The sequence below is a fragment of the Branchiostoma lanceolatum genome, chromosome 2, assembly GCF_035083965.1.
Source record: "Branchiostoma lanceolatum isolate klBraLanc5 chromosome 2, klBraLanc5.hap2, whole genome shotgun sequence".
Classification (NCBI taxonomy): domain Eukaryota; kingdom Metazoa; phylum Chordata; class Leptocardii; order Amphioxiformes; family Branchiostomatidae; genus Branchiostoma; species Branchiostoma lanceolatum.
The window spans coordinates 4,354,549-4,375,817 of record NC_089723.1 but is presented as its reverse complement, the minus strand read 5'-3'; the positions used below and the strand labels follow the sequence as shown (position 1 = coordinate 4,375,817).

General features: G+C 46.4%; 1 protein-coding gene across 1 annotated transcript in view; it reads left to right on the top strand.

Moving 5' to 3' along the window:
- LOC136426527 (sushi, von Willebrand factor type A, EGF and pentraxin domain-containing protein 1-like) overlaps window positions 1-21,269 on the top strand; it is a 120,437-nt gene that overhangs the window by 68,976 nt on the left and 30,192 nt on the right. The window contains exons 44-50 of the mRNA XM_066415192.1: window positions 13,723-13,899; window positions 14,506-14,682; window positions 15,195-15,371; window positions 16,052-16,228; window positions 16,462-16,632; window positions 16,811-16,990; window positions 17,209-17,388. Of these exons, the coding sequence (XP_066271289.1) occupies window positions 13,723-13,899; window positions 14,506-14,682; window positions 15,195-15,371; window positions 16,052-16,228; window positions 16,462-16,632; window positions 16,811-16,990; window positions 17,209-17,388 (1,239 nt within the window). The remainder of the gene's footprint in view (window positions 1-13,722; window positions 13,900-14,505; window positions 14,683-15,194; window positions 15,372-16,051; window positions 16,229-16,461; window positions 16,633-16,810; window positions 16,991-17,208; window positions 17,389-21,269) is intronic.

Genomic DNA, 21,269 nt, shown 5'->3' with positions numbered 1-21,269 from the left:
ACATCTGCGAGACCAGTCCATTCTGACAGTGCATTTTCTTGGCCACGTCGCTTCCTCTGTTTCCGCAACTTCTTGCGCAACAAATTGCCTGTCGCCTTTATAGATTGCGGGTGCGCAGTCAGCACCGACACATGAGCCTCATGCGTCGGAAGCCGGGATAGCGCGTCAGCGTTGGCGTTGGCCTTTCCCGGCCGGTACTTAATATCGAAGTCGAAATTTGACAACTGAGCTACCCAACGCTGTTCAGTCGCCCCCAGTTTCGCCGTGCCTAGATGTGCTAGCGGATTATTATCGGTGTACACGGTAAAACGGTTCCCATAGAGATGCTCCTTAAATTTCTCAGCTATGGCCCATTTCATACCTAGCAATTCTAACTTGAACGAACTATAATTCTCTAGATTTCGTTCGGCAGGCCTTAGCCCTCGGCTCGCGTAAGCTATCACTCTCTCTACCCCGTCCTGTTTCTGCGATAAGACGGCGCCTAAGCCGTCGTGGCTGGCGTCGGTATACAACACGAAGGGCTGCGAATAGTCTGGGTAAGCTAAGAGGGGAGCTGTCATCAACTTCTCTCGCAGGGTATCAAACGCGGTCTGGCACGCCTTAGACCAGACGAACGGAGTGTCTTTTCGTACGAGGTCATGCAGTGGGCCGGCTATCTGCCCAAATGACTTCACGAACCGCCGGTAATACGACGCGAAGCCTAGAAATTGGCGGACTTGCTTTACGGTAGAGGGAATAGGCCAGTCACGTAGGGCCTCCGTCTTATCGCTATCGGTGGCGACCCCGTCCGCACTCACAACGTGACCCAGGTACTTAACCTTACGTTGAAACAGATGACACTTATCCGGTCTCAGTTTCAGCCCATACTGCCTCAGGCGGGCGAACACGAGGTCGAGCCTCTCCAGTTGTTCGTCGAAGTTCTTAGAGAACACAATAATGTCGTCTAGGTAAATAAGCAGAATTTCGAGATTTTGGTCGCCAAGGCAACGCTGCATTAATCTTTGAAATGTGCCTGGGGCATTACATAACCCGAACGCGAGCCGTGTGAACTCGTGATGCCCAAATGCCGTGGAAAAGGCGGTCTTTTCTCGGTCCCTTTCATCTATTTCAACCTGCCAATACCCGCTACTTAAATCCAAAGTTGAGAAACATTGTGCGCCCCCTAGCGCGTCCAAACTCTCTTCGATTCTGGGCAACGGAAAAGCGTCCCGGTGTGTGCGCGCGTTCAGCTTCCTGTAGTCGACACAAAATCTTAAACTACCATCCTTCTTTCGCACCAGCACGACAGGTGCCGCCCAAGGGCTGCTACTCTGGGTTATCACACCCTTCTCTTCCATGTCCTTGAGGTGTTGTCTGACTTCGTTATAGAGGGCAGGGGGGATACGGCGATACGGCTCTCGCGACGGAGGGGCGTCACCTGTCAGAATCCTATGTTTAATGACAGTAGTGTGGCCAAAATCATGTTTATCCGCGGAAAAGACACCTTTGTGTCGAGTCAACAAATCACGTAATTTGTCTTTTTGTTCGTCTGTCAAGGAATCCATGTCTACGTCGACATCTACCGGCAAGGCGTCCCCCGCTTCTGGTGTCACTGGTTCGTCCCCGGCAGGTTCGCCACCCGCTAGTCTAACATGGGCTTCTAACCTGTCGTCTGTCTCTACTCTAACCTCGAGCTCTTGCTCTGGTACCCGATCTACCAAAAATAACTCCCCTAATTTTGCCCGGGTCCCTAGGGTTACGTCCCACTCCCCTACGTTGGCAACCCGAACTGGTACTCGCCCATGCCTCACCTCGGCATAGGTTCGTGCTACCAACAATGACCTTGGGAGTACCCCCGCTTCCGGAGGCTCGACTAACACAGTATAGGTGGCACCATCAGGGCCTGTGCGTGCCTTGCAAAATAGAATTACTTCGTGCCCGGCCGGAATTATCAGTTTCTGCCGGTGTGGGGCCCAAGCATACCCAACGCGGCCATTCTCGCCCGACGTAAATCGCCTCAGCTTTTCTTCTGCCCTGAGGGCCCGTGCCCAGACCCTTGCCTCCTCTCCCTTACCAGGAGGGGGGTCTTCGATCGCTCCCCCTATGAGAGACCGGCATTCACTTATAATATTCATACCTAAAACTACTGGACCCGCCCAACTAGGGATATTCTCTACTACTAAGATACCCCGCTTTGGTATCATCTGTCCCATGACTTCTACATCTAATTCCGCGTAACCTACTAAATCAACTTCTAGGCCGTTTAGAGCGGTTACTTTTACCCAAGAAGCGTCACGCGTCAAGCCATGCCCCCCTGTTCCGAAGTTGCCCTCGAAACAATCCTGCGTCATTATCGTTACCATAGAACCGGTGTCCAACAAACAAGGGATTTCCTTCCCGTCGAATTTCACATTAGCAGTTAAGTTCTGTCCTATCGTCCGAGAAGCTAGCGAACTACCTAATACTGGAGCTTCGTTTGCGTGATTACTACTACAGGTTGTGTCTATTCTACTAACGTTTTGGGGCCTTTCTTCATCAATTGCCTCCGCCCGTCGCCCCTCGCTGGCGGAGCTATCTAGTTTGGCGGACCCGGGCGTGGGTCTGCGCCCGAGGGCGCCACGCTCTGGGTGCTAGAAGGCAGGCTCGAGCTCGGAGCTCCCGACGCACCACCGCTGTCCGACGACTGGGAATATCGTCCCTGTCCACACCGGCGGGCGATATGCCCGACCCCATCACACTCATTACATATTGGCCTTCCGTCCGGGGTGTAACGGAATCTCGCAAACCGCGGGCCTCGGTCAGTCTGTCGGCGTTCGCGACTACTACCCCGGTCATCCCTATACCGCGAACGCCCCGGCGGTGGGTCGCTCGAGCCCCCACCGTACCGTTCGTATCGTTCAAGTCTACTCATTAACGCGGCGTTCATCCGTTCTAGCTCATCATGGCGGCTTCGCCAGCGTAGTATCTCCTCGAACAGTGCCTCGTTGCCCTGGGAGTACCGGTAGGCCGTGTCCGTCGAGCCTTGAGACTCACGCCCCCCTTCGGTGGATGCGCAGGCACCCCGGGCGCTAGCCTCCCATACGGGCGAGCGACCCGCGGATAGTTCCTCTGCCTCCTGCCTAATATCCATAAAGGTACTCTCTGGGTGGTGTCTTACATGTGCCTTCAATTGCGGGATCAAGGACCTGTCTCGCAACCCAACAATAAACCGGTCGCGAAGAGTCTTTTCTGTCTGTGGGACACTACCTTCACATCGGTAATTTGCGCGTTTCACCAGGTCTTGTAATTCCAGGGCGTACGTACGATACGACTCGTCCGGCTTCTGTTCTCGCCGATAAAACTGGGTCAACAACGTCGTGCTTGCCGACGTGTCCCGGAACGCACGCCGCAAAACGCGGACGATGGCGTTCACGTCCTCCCTCTCTCTTGACGTGAGGCAGGCCACCTCGCGCTTGGCATCGCCCTGTAGGTGGCTCCATACCAAGTGCGCTTGTTGTTCCGGTGGCGTGTTCCACGTGTTAAACGCGCCTTGCGCATCTTCCCACCAGTCTTCGAAACGTACTGACGGGTCACTACCGGAGAACTTAGCCAGCTTCCGATCCCACGGCATAACGAAGGTCGGTTGCGTGACAGAGAGCGTGGGCTGCGCGGGCGTTGACGGCGGAGCCGCCTGTCGCTCGTATGGCCCCTCGTCCACCACAATGGCGGGCGTTCGCTGCACGGTATTTGCCTGCGAGGAAATAGGACTGACCCCTGGGGGAGCTATCTGCGTACTGACGGTCGTCTGTGGCGTACTGGCCCGTGTCACCCCAGTCGCACCCCGCGGCGGGTCCGTTAACAACGAGAGTGACGTGGACGAGCGCACCGACCCACTGCTGGAAGACGTGACAGTGGACGGAGAGCCCGTCGCCCGGCCACTCACCTGACTTAACGTGGTCTGACTACCCTCTGAACTCGCTGGCGACGGCGACCGTGGATCGAGCGAAAACCGCGGAAACGTTATCGTGGGGGTAACTATCGACCCAGTCGTCGCTGCGGTCAACCCTGCTCGACTAGCTATAGCCTGTCGTTCGGCACTCGTTAAAAACGGGGACTCCGTTGGCATCGTCGTCATGACCGGTTTCGGCCGAGTCACAGGCGTCGTCCCATCCCCTACGGTGCGAGTTACGCTATCCCTATCCTGCTCTGTCTTACGTAACATCTTCGGTTCTGACAAATACGTCCTCTGCCTAATAATAATATACGCGTCCCTACAACCTATAGTCGTACACGGGAAAAAAGAAAAAGAACGGAAAAACGAGAAAACGCCCTAGTTAATACGCTACTCAACTCGGTACTGCGAATTACTATTGCTGCACGGAATTACGTCTGTCTCATCCACCTAATCCGCGGACTGCGACTCGGTCACCCTCGTAACACTCATGAAGGGCGGCATTGTTACGGTTCGCGCGGCCTCTGTCAGTGTGACCTCGCCCGGGGGCAGTGCTACGAGCCCTATCCTCAATATCATTAAAGCATTCACTCCCATTTCCCACAACCGACGGTGTGTCGTCTGCAGCTCATACGGGTGGCCAAACCAAACAACCCCATACCGCCATCCGTTAAACTGAACAGCTTCCCCCTGTCTTTGGTGTTGATAGCCGAATACTGAAGCGAAACCACACGCCCAATCTACGTGGCTTTCCTGTCCCTCTGTGATCGGAATTAGTAGTGCCCCACTGGGTGGTGTCGACATCGGGCCGTCTCTTGGGTTACTATAACAACCGGTGCCCGGGCGTGTGCCGTCGCCGGGACCGATGCAATCCTGCTCCCGGTCTCGGCTAGAACCACACAGTGCACCCTCTTTCCAAGTAATTCCTCCCACACGTACCTCAATTCGTCCGGAAAGGAGAACCAAAACGTCTTGTACACTGGCGTGTTGCTAGCCAAGTGCACGATCTCAATTTGTCTAGTGACGCGGAATCCCTTGAAAGCAACGGTCTCCTCTATTACTCTTTCTGCTATCTGAATTTGTTCTAACGGCACCAACAAAGCACCTCGCGGAACCAACGTCATTTACTATTGCAATTTCCCTACTTTAACGTCACGCTACAATTTCTATTGGACCGGGCCGAGGCCGTACGGCACTCTGCCACCCCACAACAAAGTCCACCCACCTGTTTTGTCTTCTTTCACCACCGTGGTCTCTCCATCTGCCTGCCAGTCTTGTCTCTTCCAAGTGCTGTGGTGACAGGCCGAATCCTGCGATGCGTGCGCCAGATGTAAGGCAGCCAGAAGTTATGTTTTCCTTCTGACCAACCTCACGACGGTTTGTTGACAGAGTCTCCAAACCGCCTACCTGCTGCAATGTCCGAGGGAAAGGCTAGGAGCCCCGACGATTCATGTCGATGTCGTTTATTCGGCAAGGTCTCTATTCACAAGAACTGGCGTGGCACTTGCGGTGTGGTGGAACCCAAACTCGGCCTAGGGCGACTGGGGAAGTCAGAAATTCTAAGTCCCAGAGAACGACTACGATGGGAAGTCGTTCTCCAATCTTCCTTCTGTATCGTGAGCAGTCACCAAGGCCCAAATCTCTGCTTCTCTAACAGTTTCCATTCTTTTATTTCCCATTTTTCCGTGTCCGCCTCTGACCAAATTTGGTCCGAGGAGATATAAAATTCAAACAGCAATTGGTCAACGAGAAGAAGTTTTAGCATTTTCCATTTATCAATCTGGGATTTCCTCTCTGAATTTGATAGACTTTTGGGAGGGAAGATCGTGAGTAAGACGTTTCCTGTCTCATAAAACTTGCAATATTGGGGTGACTGAGCTCAAACAGCAGGAAAACTGAGACGGGTTCGTGTCCTTTGTGAACAGCAAATTTAGGTGCCGGGACTTCCCCAATTCAGCCCTTTGCAATAATCAATAATATTGGTCAACATAGTTTAAACACAAACAATCTTTGGCAACCAGCTGACAGGATAACAAACAAGGGGAAACATAGGGACTTCCCGGTGGTCTACACCGCAAGGCTTAGATACAATGTGACAGTTCCCTTGACCCTTAATAACCTCTCACGTAAACCAGGAACACACTACACTCGCTACTGCTAATTACCTGTCAAACCTGCGGAAAGTGTAAAAACTAGCTACTGTACGTGCCACTTGTGACAAGTTACCGAGGTCACACGGGGTAACATGGTTGCCGGGGTGCATTCACAGAGAGAGGTGCACTACTAACGGATAACATTACATCACTCACTCAACAGTGCCGTCTAGTATTACTGCTACAAAGAAAGAACATCTTCAGTTATCTGCACTGAAAGACAACGGTGCATCTATCATATACATCCCCCTTTACATTTGTACAGCGTCCAAACGCCGTACACATATCAACTGAAGTAAAAAAGATATTTGATAAATTTTGATCCACGTTTACGTTGACCTATGTACTCTATTGTTTTACTCTTTATAGAATACGTGTATAATCTGATCATATGATCCACATACGACCATAGCCGTCGTGAAAACCGGTGGCTGTTTAACAACGCATCTTGATTTCATGTGTCAGTGATAAGAAAGTGTTCCTTTACTGCATGCAAAAAGTGGGCACATACTAGTGCTCGAATTGGTATCAACGACATCAAATCATCTTTCTTTTTCAGCCAACACCTGCCCTCATGCAGTAGACCTGGTCTTCCTCGTGGACAGCTCGGAGAGTTTCCGGACAAGCGGCTTCCAGGATGCATTAACGTTTGTCCAGAAAGTAGTCAACTATTTTACACTCGGAGAAGACCAAACAAGGGTCGGAGTTGTCACGTACAGCAACGAAGACGCACAGATTACTCGCATTAAGCTCAATGAAAGGTACGAAAGAGTTGACCTCTTAACAGCGATTCGCGCAATTCCCTACGACAGAGGCCATACCTTCACTGGACTTGGTCTCGATCACGTGCGCAATAATTCCTTTCTCGAAGTAAACGGCCGGCGTAGTAATACTCTCGACTTTTTGGTGGTATTAACCGACGATGAATCCGAGGATGAAATTACTCGCCCGGCACAGCTGATACGCGATATGGGCATCACCGTGTTTGTCGTGGGAGTTGGCGAAGAAAGTGATATTCATCAAGCTACTCTGGAGAACATTGCTGGTACTCCGAGCAGAGTGTTCAGGCTGACAGACCATGATTTCCTCGTAGATGACCAGCACCCCACAGATATAAGGGAGGCGATTTGTAACGGTGAGTACTGCGCCTCTCACAGCCCAAAATATACACACTTCGGATGTTATTGAACATCCAACCATCAAAACATCGTACCTACAGCTTATGATTCTTCCCACCAGGTAATTACATTAATCAGTGACTTTATCCCTCATGATGTCACAATGTATATGTCAGCCGGTTTGGAACTTCGCACTGCGGCTCGGAAAGAACGTTCTTTTGAAAAGCAAACGAAATGAATATTGTTATGTCTTTTAATTGCATGTAATCACGATAATCAAGCACTGTTTGCTCATTAACTAATGGCTTTCACAAGCCGTAATGTAAGGTTCCGAACCGGCTAGCGTGATCATTGTGACGTCATGAGGGGTAACGTCACTGATTACTGTGATTATCATGGTCTCTATCCAAAGGGTGTGTATTTGTTTTAAACGTTTACATTCATTGAATGGTACCATTCCTATTACAGATAATGAGAAAATGTTGTATTTTGATGTCATAAACACTTTAACATGTACTTTGCCCTGCCCAAAATGTACAAATGTACCCACCGTGTTATTTGCATACTTCAGAATATTTCACGATTCCCCCCTTTTCTTCCTTTCTTAAAAAGAGATGCGCTTTGGTTTACTAAACATGTTGAAATAAATCCGTCTAATAAAAGCTTCTTGACAATTTCAGCCGCACAATGTCCGGACCTGACGGCCCCAACGAACGGAGCGCGCACGCCCCCTACCGAAGGGCGATCCTTCCAGAACGTGATCACGTTCACCTGTAACTCAGGATACCAACTGAACGGAGCCAGTAGTGTGACGTGCCAAGCTGACACAACATGGAATGATACTGTCCCAACATGCACACGTAAGATGCCTTCTAGTAGTAGTAGTCCACTGTTTTCTCCTGCTGCAGTAAGATGCCTTATACCTAATCAATATATGCAACTAATGTGGTTCATTCACCTAAAGATACATGAAATAGATAGATAACACAATGCTTAATTATGTTATCGAAGACCATGGTGGAAAAATGTCCCCGTGGTAATTTTTGTTGATTAGCTTGGCCTCGCAAGCTCCGCCCCCAACATACGGGTCCCGAGCAGGCCAGCGCGTGCTCCCCCCCTCGGCATCTCCGCTCAGACCACTTCCGCCCGGATCTCGACAGTCCAAGTTGCATCCTACAGTGGTCCGTCCTCCGTGAACTTTCTAAAGATAGATGAAATAGATAAATAAACAAAATACTTAATCAAGGTTTTAAAGAAAATGGCGCGTCTTGTTTCATGATAATTTGGAGTGTTGAAAAATGTCACTTCATGAGTTGTCAATTTAATGTCTAGATGGCTAGAAGGTTTCTAACGAAGACTATTTCACAAAATTAATTTGAACATGCGTCGTCTTACGCATCTTTTGTACAGACCTTGTTCACCATAATAAAAGGTTCTTGACCATTTCAGCCGTACAATGCCCGGCGCTGACGGCCCCAACTAACGGAGCGCGGACGCCCCCTACCGGATCCAACTCCTACCAGAACACGGTGACGTTCACCTGTGACACGGGATACCAACTGAGCGGCGCCGCTAGTGTGACGTGTCAAGCTGACAGAACGTGGACTGCTCCTCCCCCGACATGTGAACGTAAGTTGACTTTTAACTACTCAATATTTAAAACTCTGTCTTATATATGCATCTCAAGGCCCTTTCACAATTGTGCGTATATTTAAGTGCGTATGAGTTGGGCATGAACATGTCTTTGGTTTTTGTACAGTTTGCAGGGAAGACCTTGTTTTCTACTTTGACCCACCGTCGTGCAGCCCAGTTATCGAACCAAAGAAATGACTTCTTCGGCTGCTAACTAAGTCTAACACAAAAACTTGTTAATACGCAACTCATGCGCAAAAACAAGCCGTAGAATGATCCCCTTAGTTTCGTGAGCCTACAAAAACCCCCGCAATGATTTTCAGTGAGTTCTCACATCACACTGACGAAATAGGTTTGCATAATAGATGTCGCTATGCATTGTGATAGTGTTGTTTGTATTGAAATGACAAACTAAATTGACTTTCAACATCCAATTTTTGGGTCCTAATTTTGCTTGCCATGGGTTTCATTTAACAGGCGTCAAGTCAACATTGCATATTAAATACAGAAATAGATCCCAGTAGTAAAAGGTTCTTGACTATTTCAGCCAGACCATGCCCGCTGTTGACGGCCCCAACTAACGGAGCGCTGAGTCCCCCCGGACCGTACGTCTACACGAACGTGGTCGCATTCACCTGCGACGCTGGGTACGACCAGAACGGCTCCCCTGGTTCAAGGTGCCAAGCTGACGGAACATGGAGTAACCTTGTTCCAACATGCACACGTAAGATGATTACAGAAATGGCTCCTTACACTGGTGGCAGCAATGGGATCTGAACCTGTGCAAGAAAATTGGCCAGCTTGTCCCTCACATACGATTTCTAGCTAAAAACGTACTTTTTAAAACTTCTACACCATAGTTGTGAGAGCCTGAGAAACCTGTCAATATTCAAAAGTTGCCAAGATGACGTCTATATACACAAAACATAGTTTAAAGAAGCTAATGTTAGATAGTGCATAGTGGTTAGAGCATTGGACGGGTGACACTTATAACTATTTGAACGTTGACCAAAAACTGTCACTCAATGTACACAGCAAAACTTTTCAAGTCGATACATGCTAGCAATTTCAAATTATATACACATGCACTTGATGAGAAATGTATTAGATCTATACTCAAACATGGCGGCACCCATCCTTGCCAGCGAAAACAGAACAGGTTTTGCTATCGCAAACCTGTAAAAAAACTGTACTGACTTCTCAGTATTCAGAAGTTGCTAAGCAAACGTAGATAAAGGAGATTCACTTCATGATCTTCAATTTATACATGATCCCTATACTAAAGGTTTCTTCACCATTTTAGCCAGACAATGTCCGCTGCTGACGGCGCCAGCTAACGGAGCGCTGAGTACGACAGCTAGGACCTACCAGACCCAGGTGACGACCACCTGTAACTCGGGATACGTTCGGAACGGCGCCGCTACCATCACGTGCCAAGCTAACGGACAATGGAGTAACACTGTTCCAACATGCACACGTAAGTTGGCTTTTAAGTTGATATTATGATATAAGCAATGTTTCTATCGAATTGTATAATACAGACATTCACCAAGTTATTTCTCAATATTAAAAATGTGGTCGTTGAAGAGATTCATCAGTCACAAGTTACAAGAATATTCGTCAATCAGTGACTGAGGTAACGAGATACGCACCTCCAAATTTTCGATGTCTATTGTACACAGGTCTCGTCCTAGTTTCGTGTTCTCGCGAGACTAGGACACTAGCGTGATCAGCAGACATCGAAAAGTCGGATCTCGTTAACTTTCTAAGCCACTGATTGATGAATATTCTTGTAACCTAAAAATGTGATATACATGCATTCAACATGTCTATCGTTTTGTGATCTCAAATCTCTGTAACTGAGGGTGAACTTGATCATTCCAGGCATACAATGTCAGGAGTTAACGGCCCCAACTAACGGAGCACAGACGCCCCCTAGCGGAGCGACCTCCTACCAGGACATTGTAACGTTCAGCTGTGATTCGGGATACGTGAGGAACGGTAATTTCGATACGACGTGCCAAGCTGACGGAACATGGAGCAACCCTGTCCCAACATGCACACGTAAGATGAGTTTAATACTGATACATACAAGTTATGTCTAGCAAAATTTACTTTTTTCACCTACACTACAGACACAGATTCATGTACACTACAGTATCTAGGGAAAAAGAAGGATGGCCCCTTTCAATATTCAAACGTTGCAACACAAACATCTACAGACAAACCATAGTTACACAAAATAATAAAATGCTTAACTTTCTTCCAACACCAAGGTATTCACGGATCAAATTTTCAACGACCACTGGCGCCTTCTTCAGGGTCAATAATGACCTATCACTACAGAACGTAAACTCGCGAGAGTTATAGACACGTGACTTTATTGACACGTGTCTTTACGGATACGTGACGTCAGCAATTGGTCAAACGAGCCAGGAAGTTTATAACGCCCATTGTCTATGTTGAGTGGCTGCAGTGCCCTGATGTATATGGCCTCCTTTATACTTCCCATAAAGTTGTCCTGTTAGTCATTATTGATCCTGAAGAAGGTGACAGTCGTCGCTGAAAATCCTATCCGTGAATACCATAGCGTTGGAAGAAAGTTTAGTAGTGTATTATAATAACTACTAACACAGATGAGCTTTCATAATAGTTACACAAGTCAAGTTACATATTGATGGGAGTGATATACGCTCGGGTGACACTTACATGTATTGATATTGAAAAGTCGACAAAAAGACGCTGCTAGGTACCTAAACAAGACTGCTTATCCATTTCAGCCAGACAATGCCCGGTGCTGACGGCCCCAGGTAACGGAGCGATCAGTACGACAGATAGGGACTACCAGACCCAAGTCAGCTTCACTTGTGACGCGGGATACACACGGAACGGCGCTGCTTCTGCAACGTGCCAAGCTGACGGAACATGGAGCAACCCTATTCATTCGTGCACACGTAAGAAGGGGTTCAAGTTGAATATTCATAGAACATTCAACATAATAGTTTAAATGTTATTCCATTTTCGGATACGTACATTACGTTACGGGATACGTACGGAGTGGCAATGCTGCTTCCACGACGTGTCAAGCTGACGGAACATGGAGCAACCCTGTCCATACATGCGCACGTTAGACAACTTTCAAGTTAATATATATGCTAGCAATATCCGTCGAATTGTAGTATATATATTTACCATATAGTTAGTAAATAGGGTATTTTAAGGTAAACACATTCAAGAATTGGTTAAACCGTTAAAGGCAACCAAAGCAATATAAGGGCCCCAAATATCGAAATAGAAAACAATGCTGAAATCTTTATGGTAGTAACAGTTATTAACACTGTTAATGTAATAGAATCATAGTTTGAGCATTTTAAAACCGCGCAAAATAGTTTTGCGAGCCTACAGAAACTTCGGCCACAATTTTCAGCAACAACATCATGTTTTTGCATCACAGACGTTGCTATACATTGTGATGGTGTTGCTTGAACTAAATAAATAAATCATGCATGGAAATGACTAAATAAATCGACTTTCAAAATACGATTTTTCGGGGCCTAATATTGCTTGGGCTTGCTTTAACAGACGTAAATTAGGGATAGTAACTTCATGTTCTTCAATTTATTTATTTCTGTTTTCTTTATACAGGGTGGATGCATTCAGTGCTAAACGCACTGCTTTTCAGGCGTGCCCTGCACAGAATAACATAAACAGACTGAATAACATAACAAGGAAATAACATTAAATAATGAACAGAAAGTAACCAAAAAGATAACATATACATAACCGAGCGTCGAATCCAAATCATAATCCTTAAATCAAAGTCAATATGGCAGGCCGGGTATGTATCATTTGAACATGATCCCCATACCAAACGCTTCTTGACCATTTCAGCCAGACCATGTCAAGGGTTGACAGCGCCAACTAACGGGGCGCTGAGTCCTGCCGCACCGCACAACTACCCGGCCACGGTGACATTCACCTGTAACCAGGGATACGTACTGAACGGCGCTGCGTCAACGACGTGCCAGACTGACGGATCTTGGAATAACCCTACTCCAACGTGCACACGTAAGTTGACTTTAAAGTTGGTATATGATAGGTCTCCGCATATATGATAGATCTCCGTATGGAAGATTATTGATCATTTGACGGCCCCAACTAATGCTACGGTCCCATTTCCAAAGCGGAGCCCGGTCGGGCAGCTTGTGGGAACAAAAATATGATATAAAGACAACAAAAGACATGAAACGTAAAAAACAAATTGCTCAAATTGTGTCTTTTCTTGATATTCATGTTTTTATTGTTAGTTCTATTCGCAAACAGCCTGGCCGGGTCCCGGATTGGAAATGGGACCAAAGCATTACGGACAGCAGACATGCACCCGCCACCGGAGCGTCTTTAAAAAAAAAATTAAGTTACATAGTGGAGGGAGCTTGTATTTCTTAGTCGGGGACACTTATTTCCATTGAAATATCGACAAAAAGACGTCACGATATGTACAGAATTTAAAGGTACCTTAACAAGACTCTTATTCCATTTCAGCCAGACAATGTTCACCGGCTTTGACGGCCCCAGCCAACGGAGCGCTGAGTACGACAACTAGGACCTTCCAGACTGTGGTCACGACCACCTGTAACGCGGGATACACACCGAACGGCGTCGCTACCACGACGTGCCAAGCTAACGGGCAATGGAGCAACCCCGTCCCATCATGCCAACGTAAGTCGACTTTTTAGTTGATATAAATGCTAGCAATGTCCGCCGAATTGTAGGAAACTGACATTTACCAAATAGTAGGGGAGTACAAGAAGCAAATTGCGTTACCTTTCTGTATATAAAACAGGCAGAGATTAAAAGGCGTCGTTTTGTGCATCTTTAGAAAGTGATAAGAGGTTATTGACAATTTCAGCCAGACAATGTTCGCCGCTGTTGACGGCCCCAGCCAACGGAGCGCTGAGTACGACAGCTAGGACCTACCAGACTGTGGTCACGACCACCTGTAACGCGGGATACACACTGAACGGCGTCGCTACAACAACATGCCAAGCTAACGGGCAATGGAGTAACGCTGTTCCAACATGCACACGTATGATGGGTTTCAACAATGATAGATAAAAGCAATTCATAGCAAACTGTAGTTTTAAGCGCCAACGCCATCGAGGTCTAGAAACACTGGCATTGTAGCTTACAAGGTTAACTATAGATGACACGTGACTTGTCACAACCATGAAGTCAGTAACGTACACGTCGCTATATTTACATATCTGAACCCTGATAGGCTTCTTATGCATCCTGGACTCTTTGAAAGCTCGCTCTCTGTTCTCCTAAAATACGTGTTATATGGCCACCAAATTTGCAGGGGATGATGTATCGGTAAAATCCAATCCTTACAACAGTTAACTGTCATTTTGACGTAACATGACGTAATTTTGATGTCGTTTATGCCATTGTAATGGCTGAAACCGTCAAAATAGATTGTTCACGTAAAAGTAAAAGATATACTATAAGACAAGACAAAGAGAAGAGGAGCCTGGCAAATATAAACGTGTACTATGACTGATATTGGTGGCAATAGCAGTGACATCAATTACTAGCGTAAGCCGCTCAGTCAGTGTACAACATAAAAGATGACACGGGCCCCAAAAGCCCCTCCCCCATGCCTGAACAAGCTAAGACTGTTTGACCTTTTCAGCCATACAATGTTCGCCGGTGTTGACGGCCCCAGCTAACGGCGCGCTGAGTACGACAGCTAGGACCTACCAAACTGTGGTCACGACCACATGTGACGCTGGATACGACCGGAACGGCGCAGCTACCACGACGTGCCAAGCTGACGGAACATGGAGCAACCCTGTTCCAACATGCACAGGTAATATGACTTACAAGTTGATATATGCTAGCAATGCCCATCGACAAAACACTTTGACATCAACAACATATGAACATGGACTAACTCCTGTTAATGCTGTTTCAGATAGTCAAACCGTCCTTTTTCAATATCTTTGTTATTACCGCCATTATTGTCATTTTTTGGTTGTTATTGTTATTATTGTCATTTCTTGAATGTACTGTGATATTATATTAGTGATGATTCTTTATTTGTTTTAAAATGTACTCTGGAGGTGTTGGCCTTGTAAAGGATGCATCGATCCTGTTGCCAACACCTCTCAGATTTCATTCTGTGTGAAGTTTGATAAATAAATGAACAAATAAATAAATAGGTAAATAAATAAATAAATAAATAAACTGTAGTGTATCGATGTCCACCAGGTGGTATTAAATAGCCTTTTGGAGGCAAATTGCTTGCTTAAAATGCGTCCTTTTGTATCTTCAAGTATAGAAATAGATCACCATAATGAAAAAAGTTATTGACCATTTCAGCTGGACAATGTCAGACGTTGACGGCCCCAACTAACGGAGCGCTGAGTCCTCTCGGGCCACACAACTTTCCAGCCACGGTCACGTTTACCTGTAACACGGGATACACACGGAACGGCGCTGATACTACGACGTGCCAAGCTGGTGGATCATGGAACAACCCTGTTCCAACATGCGATCGTAAGATCAGACGACTTTCCAAGTTGTTACATGTATCTTCAAACAATGTTCATCAAACTGTAATTTGTACGTATGCACCGGATAGTAAAGACAGTACAGGAAGCAAATTACGTGACCTTTCTGTATTCAGTCACCAGGTCAAAGGTGGTTGGAAGTTTGTACCGGCCCCCGTCTCCGCTTAAAGATCTTTGACGTGCTCTGAAGAGTTTGACTCACTCACTCACTCACTCATGACTCATGACCTTAGTGGTCGTAGGGGCGTCATGACAGTCAGCAGCAATGATCCGTGCCCATCTTGTTCTGTCCTCGGCCTCTTTGATCAGTTGTGCTATGCTCATGATCAGGCCAGTCCATGTCTTGATGTTATCCAGCCAGGTCTTCTTCGTCCCTCCCCCTTTTCTCCCTACAGCTACCGCACCTTTCAGAATGGCGTTGGCAGGTGTTTAACAGTGTTGGATAAAAACAAATTCTAGCAAAATGTACTTTCAAACGCCTGCACGAAAGGAGTGAGAGCATTAGAAGGACGGCGTTCAGACGGACGTAGTTTACTTAAGACTATGCTAGATAGTGGCTAGAGCATTAAACGGGTTGCACCTATCACTATCTAAATGTCGACAAAAAGACGCTGCTCTATGTACAAAACCTATGATTTCCTGAACAAGACTGTTTGACCATTTCAGCCAGACAATGTTCGCCGGTGCTGACTGCCCCAGCTAACGGAGCGCTGAGTACGACAGCTAGAACCTACCAGACTGTGGTCACGACCACATGTAACGCGGGATACAGCTTGGACGGCGCAGCTACTACGACGTGCCAAGCTGACGGAACATGGAGCAACACTGTTCCAACATGCAGACGTAAGTCAACTTCTTACGCCCGCGGGTCCAGTGAGAAGGGGGCTTATCTGATGCACATGAACAAGACACTTAGATTGAATAATTATACGGTAGAGTAGTAACTGTTTTGAGCGAATAGGGCGTCCTCTTTTCTATTTCGAACCGAACAGACCTTTGATTACCAATATCACCCCATGCAACATCAGTATGTAGATCCTAAAAGGTTTCTGAACAAGACCTTTTAACCACTTCAGGCGATTGTCCGGTGCTGACGGCCCCAGCTAACGGAGCGCTGAGTACGACAGCTAGGACCTACCAGACTGTGGTGACGACAACATGTGACTCGGGATACGTGCAGAATGGCGCTGCTACCACCACGTGTCAAGCTGGCGGAGCATGGAGTAATGCTGTTCCAACATGCACACGTAAGATGACTTGCAAGTTTATATTTGATGTTCATCGATCGTATCATACAGATATTCATCAGATAGTACGGAGACTCTTAGACGCAACGTGAAATACAGGCATAGATTAGAATGCGTCATTTTGTGCATTTTTGGTACAAAAATAGATTTCATAATAGAAGATTTTTGACTATTTCAGCAAGACCATGCCCGACGCTGACGGCTCCAACTAACGGAGCGCTGAGTCCTCTCGGACCACACGCCTACCCGACACAAGTCACGTTCACCTGTAACTCGGGGTACGTACGGAACGGCGTTGAAAACACGAGGTGCCAAGCTGACGGAACATGGAGCAACCCTACTCCTCCAACATGCATACGTAAGATGACTTCCAAATGTTATTTATGCTTAGTCTAGCAATGTCAATCAAATTGTAGAATACAAACGTCTAACGGATAGGAAAGACAGTATTAGAAGCGAATTGCGTGACCTTTCTGTGTTCAAATCGTGATGGACAGGCATAGGTTCGAAGGCGTCTTTTTCACATCTTCAGTACAGAAAGAAATCCCCACATCTAAAAGTTATTGGCCATTTCAGCTGGACAATGTTCGTCGTTGGCGACCCCAACTAACGGAGCTCGCACGCCCCCTACCGGAGCGACCAACTTCCAGGACACTGTCACGTTCAACTGTGACGCGGGATACGTGCTGAACGGAGCTACTACTTCGACATGTCAAGCTGGCGGAACATGGAGCAGTCCTACTCCAACATGCACACGTAAGATGAGTTTGAGAGTGATAGAAACGAACGATTCCTAGAAAAATATACTTTTAAACGCCTACACCACAAAGAAGTGAGAGCATACGAAGAATTGCCCCACTCAATATTCAAACAGACGTCTACAAATAACCTGTAGTTTACAGTCAAGACTACGCCAAATAGTGGTGACAGCATTAAACGGGGGACATTTATGACTATCGAAATGTCGTGAAGAAAATGTTGCTCTATGTACAAAACTTACGATTTCCTGAACAAGACTGTTTAGCCATTTTAGGCAGACATCATTGTCAGGCTCCAACTAACCCAGCGCGGAAACTCAGGCCCTACCGGAGCGATCGCCTATCAGGGCAATGTTTGCTCCATCCATCATTAGTATGTAGATCTTTTAAGGCTCTTGATCAAGTCTATCTCACCATTACAGCCAGAACATGTCAGACCTTGACGCCCCCAACTAACGGAGCGATGAATCCGACCGGACAGCAGAACTACCCTGCCACGGTGACGTTCACCTGTAACTCTGGATACGTCCTGAACGGCGCTGCTACTACGACGTGTCAAACTGACGGATCATGGAACAACCCTGTTCCAACGTGCAATCGTGAGAGGACTTCAAAGTTGATATATGCTAGCAATGTCATTCGAACTGTAGTACACATACATTCAGCAGATAGGAGATACAGTATTAGGAGGAAATTCCGTGAACCATTCCGTCAGTTAAAGTTGAAGAACAGCCATGTCGTGTCCAACTGACGAATCATGGAGTTACCTTGTTCCTAAATGCACATGTAGGATGAGTTTTAAGCTGATGCTAGCAATGTCTATTGACGCTCGTTCTCATTAAGATGTACACATTTTGTAACTTCCGTTAACGGTTTGAAGCAACACGATTCTGACATTGAGACATGCCACATATAAGGTGCCAAACTGTTTGCTTCTATGACGACTTTAAATTTTTCTGGCCTTTAAAAACGATAGTTTGTCACCTAAGACTTCAGCGCATATCTTAATGTCAGGAACGTCTTACTTCAAACGGTAACGGACGTTACAAATTGTTATCTCCATGAAAAATTGAGATATTGTTTTTGGTGTGTCTGTGTGTCTGTGTGTGTTTCCGGACTCTTGTAGTCAGCATGACTCAAGAACCTCCAGATAGATTACGATGATATTTGGTATGTGGGCGGGTGTTGTGAAGCCGAAATTCAAGGTCGATTTTCGGCCCCCTGGTATGTGACCTTGGTACTGCAGCAGAATTTCAATTTTTGTATATTTTGACCTGGACGTGCTATGGTCTTGATTTTTTGGTGGCAGATAGCTTGTGATGTAATAAAAGAGTGGTTTATGTTTGGGCCCCCTAGCAGCTTGCTCCGGAACTGCAGGGGCGTTATTGTGAAAATCTTCTAAGGAGAATAACTGAACAAAGGAACAACGGATTTCCATGATATTCAGTATGCAGGTAGCTTAGACAGAGATATACACAATGAAGTGTAAATTATGCTAATTGGGACCCAATTTGCTTAACTAATGAGGAAAATCTATATTTCCAGTGTTTTTTTACATTGAAATGAGAACGAGCGTTGAATGGTAGGAAAGACACATTCGTCCTTCCTTCATTTGTTTAAAAAACATGCCAGATAGCTGTAGGTTGAAACGCGTCATTTGTGCATCTTCAGTTCAGAAATACTTTCGTAATAAAACATTATCATTGACCATTTCAGCCAGACAATGTTCACCGGTGTTGACGACCCCAGCTAACGGGGCGCTGAGTACGACAGCTAGAACCTACCAGACTGTGGTCACGACAACCTGTAACGCGGGATATACACGGGACGGCGCTGAAACTACAACATGCCAAGCTGACGGAACATGGAGCAACCCTGTACCAGCATGCAGACGTAAGATAACTTTAATTTATATTACAACGAAACACAAATCATGCACCTAGACATAGATAAACAAAAGTTCGAAGACCTCTTATATCCGTTAAGAATGTGACGATGGGCCTTGACTCATTGCTTGTTCCACTTAGTATAATACACAAATTCCATTCTTCTACCCGGGCCAGCTCCGCCTGCCACTCAAATTCCTGCGGACCAAGTCAAACAGACAAACAAACAAACAAACAAACAAACAAACAAACAAACAAACAAACAAACAAACAAACAAACAAACAAACAAACAAACAGAGGGACGGACGGACGAACGGACAGATAGACTGACTGACTGACTGACTGACTGACTGACTGACTGACTGACTGACTGACTGACTGACTGACTGACTGACTGACTGACTGATGGACTGACAGACACAGAGCAAACAAACAAACAAACAGACTGACAGACAGACAGGCAGGCAGACATAGAGCCAACAAACATAGAATAAAGTGTGAATATTGAGACAGACCGAAAATGTCATCTCTGTCACCATGGAGATAATAAGCAAACATTAAAGTAACTTTATGAAGAAAATAGGGCGTCCTGTTTTTTGATCCTATAGAGTTTCCGTACAGGCGTTCGATAACCAATACTTCTCCATTAAACATTAGTGTGCACATGTCTAAAGGTTCCCTTTTAACCACTTTAGCCGATTGTCCGCTGCTGACGGCCCCAGCTAACGGAGCGCTGAGTACGACAGCTAGAACCTACCAGACTGTGGTCACGACCACCTGTAACGCGGGATACACACTGAACGGCGTCGCTACCACGACATGCCAAGCTAACGGGCAATGGAGTAACACTGTTCCAACATGCAATCGTAAGACTACTTGCAAATTGATATATATCAGCAATGTTCATCATGTAGTATACAGAAATTCTTCATATAGTAAAGAAATTGCATTGTCTTTCTTAGGGTGAAAGACGATATATGGCATAGATTTCAAGGCGTCGTTTTGTGCAGTACAAATCCTATGATTGACCATTTCAGCTGGACAATGTCAGACGTTGAATGCCCCAGCTAACGGAGTGCTGAGTCCTGCTGGACCATACACCTTCCCGGCTACAGTCACCATTACCTGTAACACGGGATACACACGGAACGGACCTTCTCAAACGAGCTGCCAAGCTGACGGATCATGGGGCCCTCTTCCAACATGCACACGTAAGAGAAGTTTTACATTAATAAATGCAAAGAATTTGTTTCTAAACGCCTACACTATTTAGTTTTGAGTGTAAAAGAAGGATGGCCCTTGTCAATATTGAAGCGATGACTAACATTATAAATGTTGTTTACACACTTACACAGCCATACACTAGATAGTGATCAAGGCAAATCAGAGGGCAACAAATGAAACATCGCAAAAAGCTGTAACAGTGTGTACAATCTACCGACCATCAAGCAGTAAACTTCATCCCTATTATGAAACACCGTCCCCGCAAGGTATCGTCAAAAACCAATGTCCGTAAGGATTGCGTGCGTGGAATATTTAGAATTCTTCCAACCCTATCACAGTACTATACTAACGACTCCGCCCCTGAGGCGTCACCAAAAGACGTCGTTCAATGTACAAGGTTTCTGAACAAGACTGTTTAACTATTTCAGCCAGACAATGTTCCCCGGCGTTGGCGGCCCCAACTAACGGAGCGCGGTCACCCGCTACCGGAGCGAACTCTTTCCAGGACACAGTGACGTTCACCTGTGACGCGGGATACGTCATAAGCGGCACTGCTACGTCGACGTGCCAAGCTGACGGGACGTATAGCAGCCCTGCCCCAACATGCGTAACACGTAAGTTGACTTTCAAGTTGATGTATGCTGACAATTTCTATCAAATATACTAGTACTAGTAATATGCAATGTCCATACATTTACCATATGTTCCATTATTGTGGTATTTGTTTAACTTGCTATGGGTTTGACTGACCTGAAATACGGGACGTTC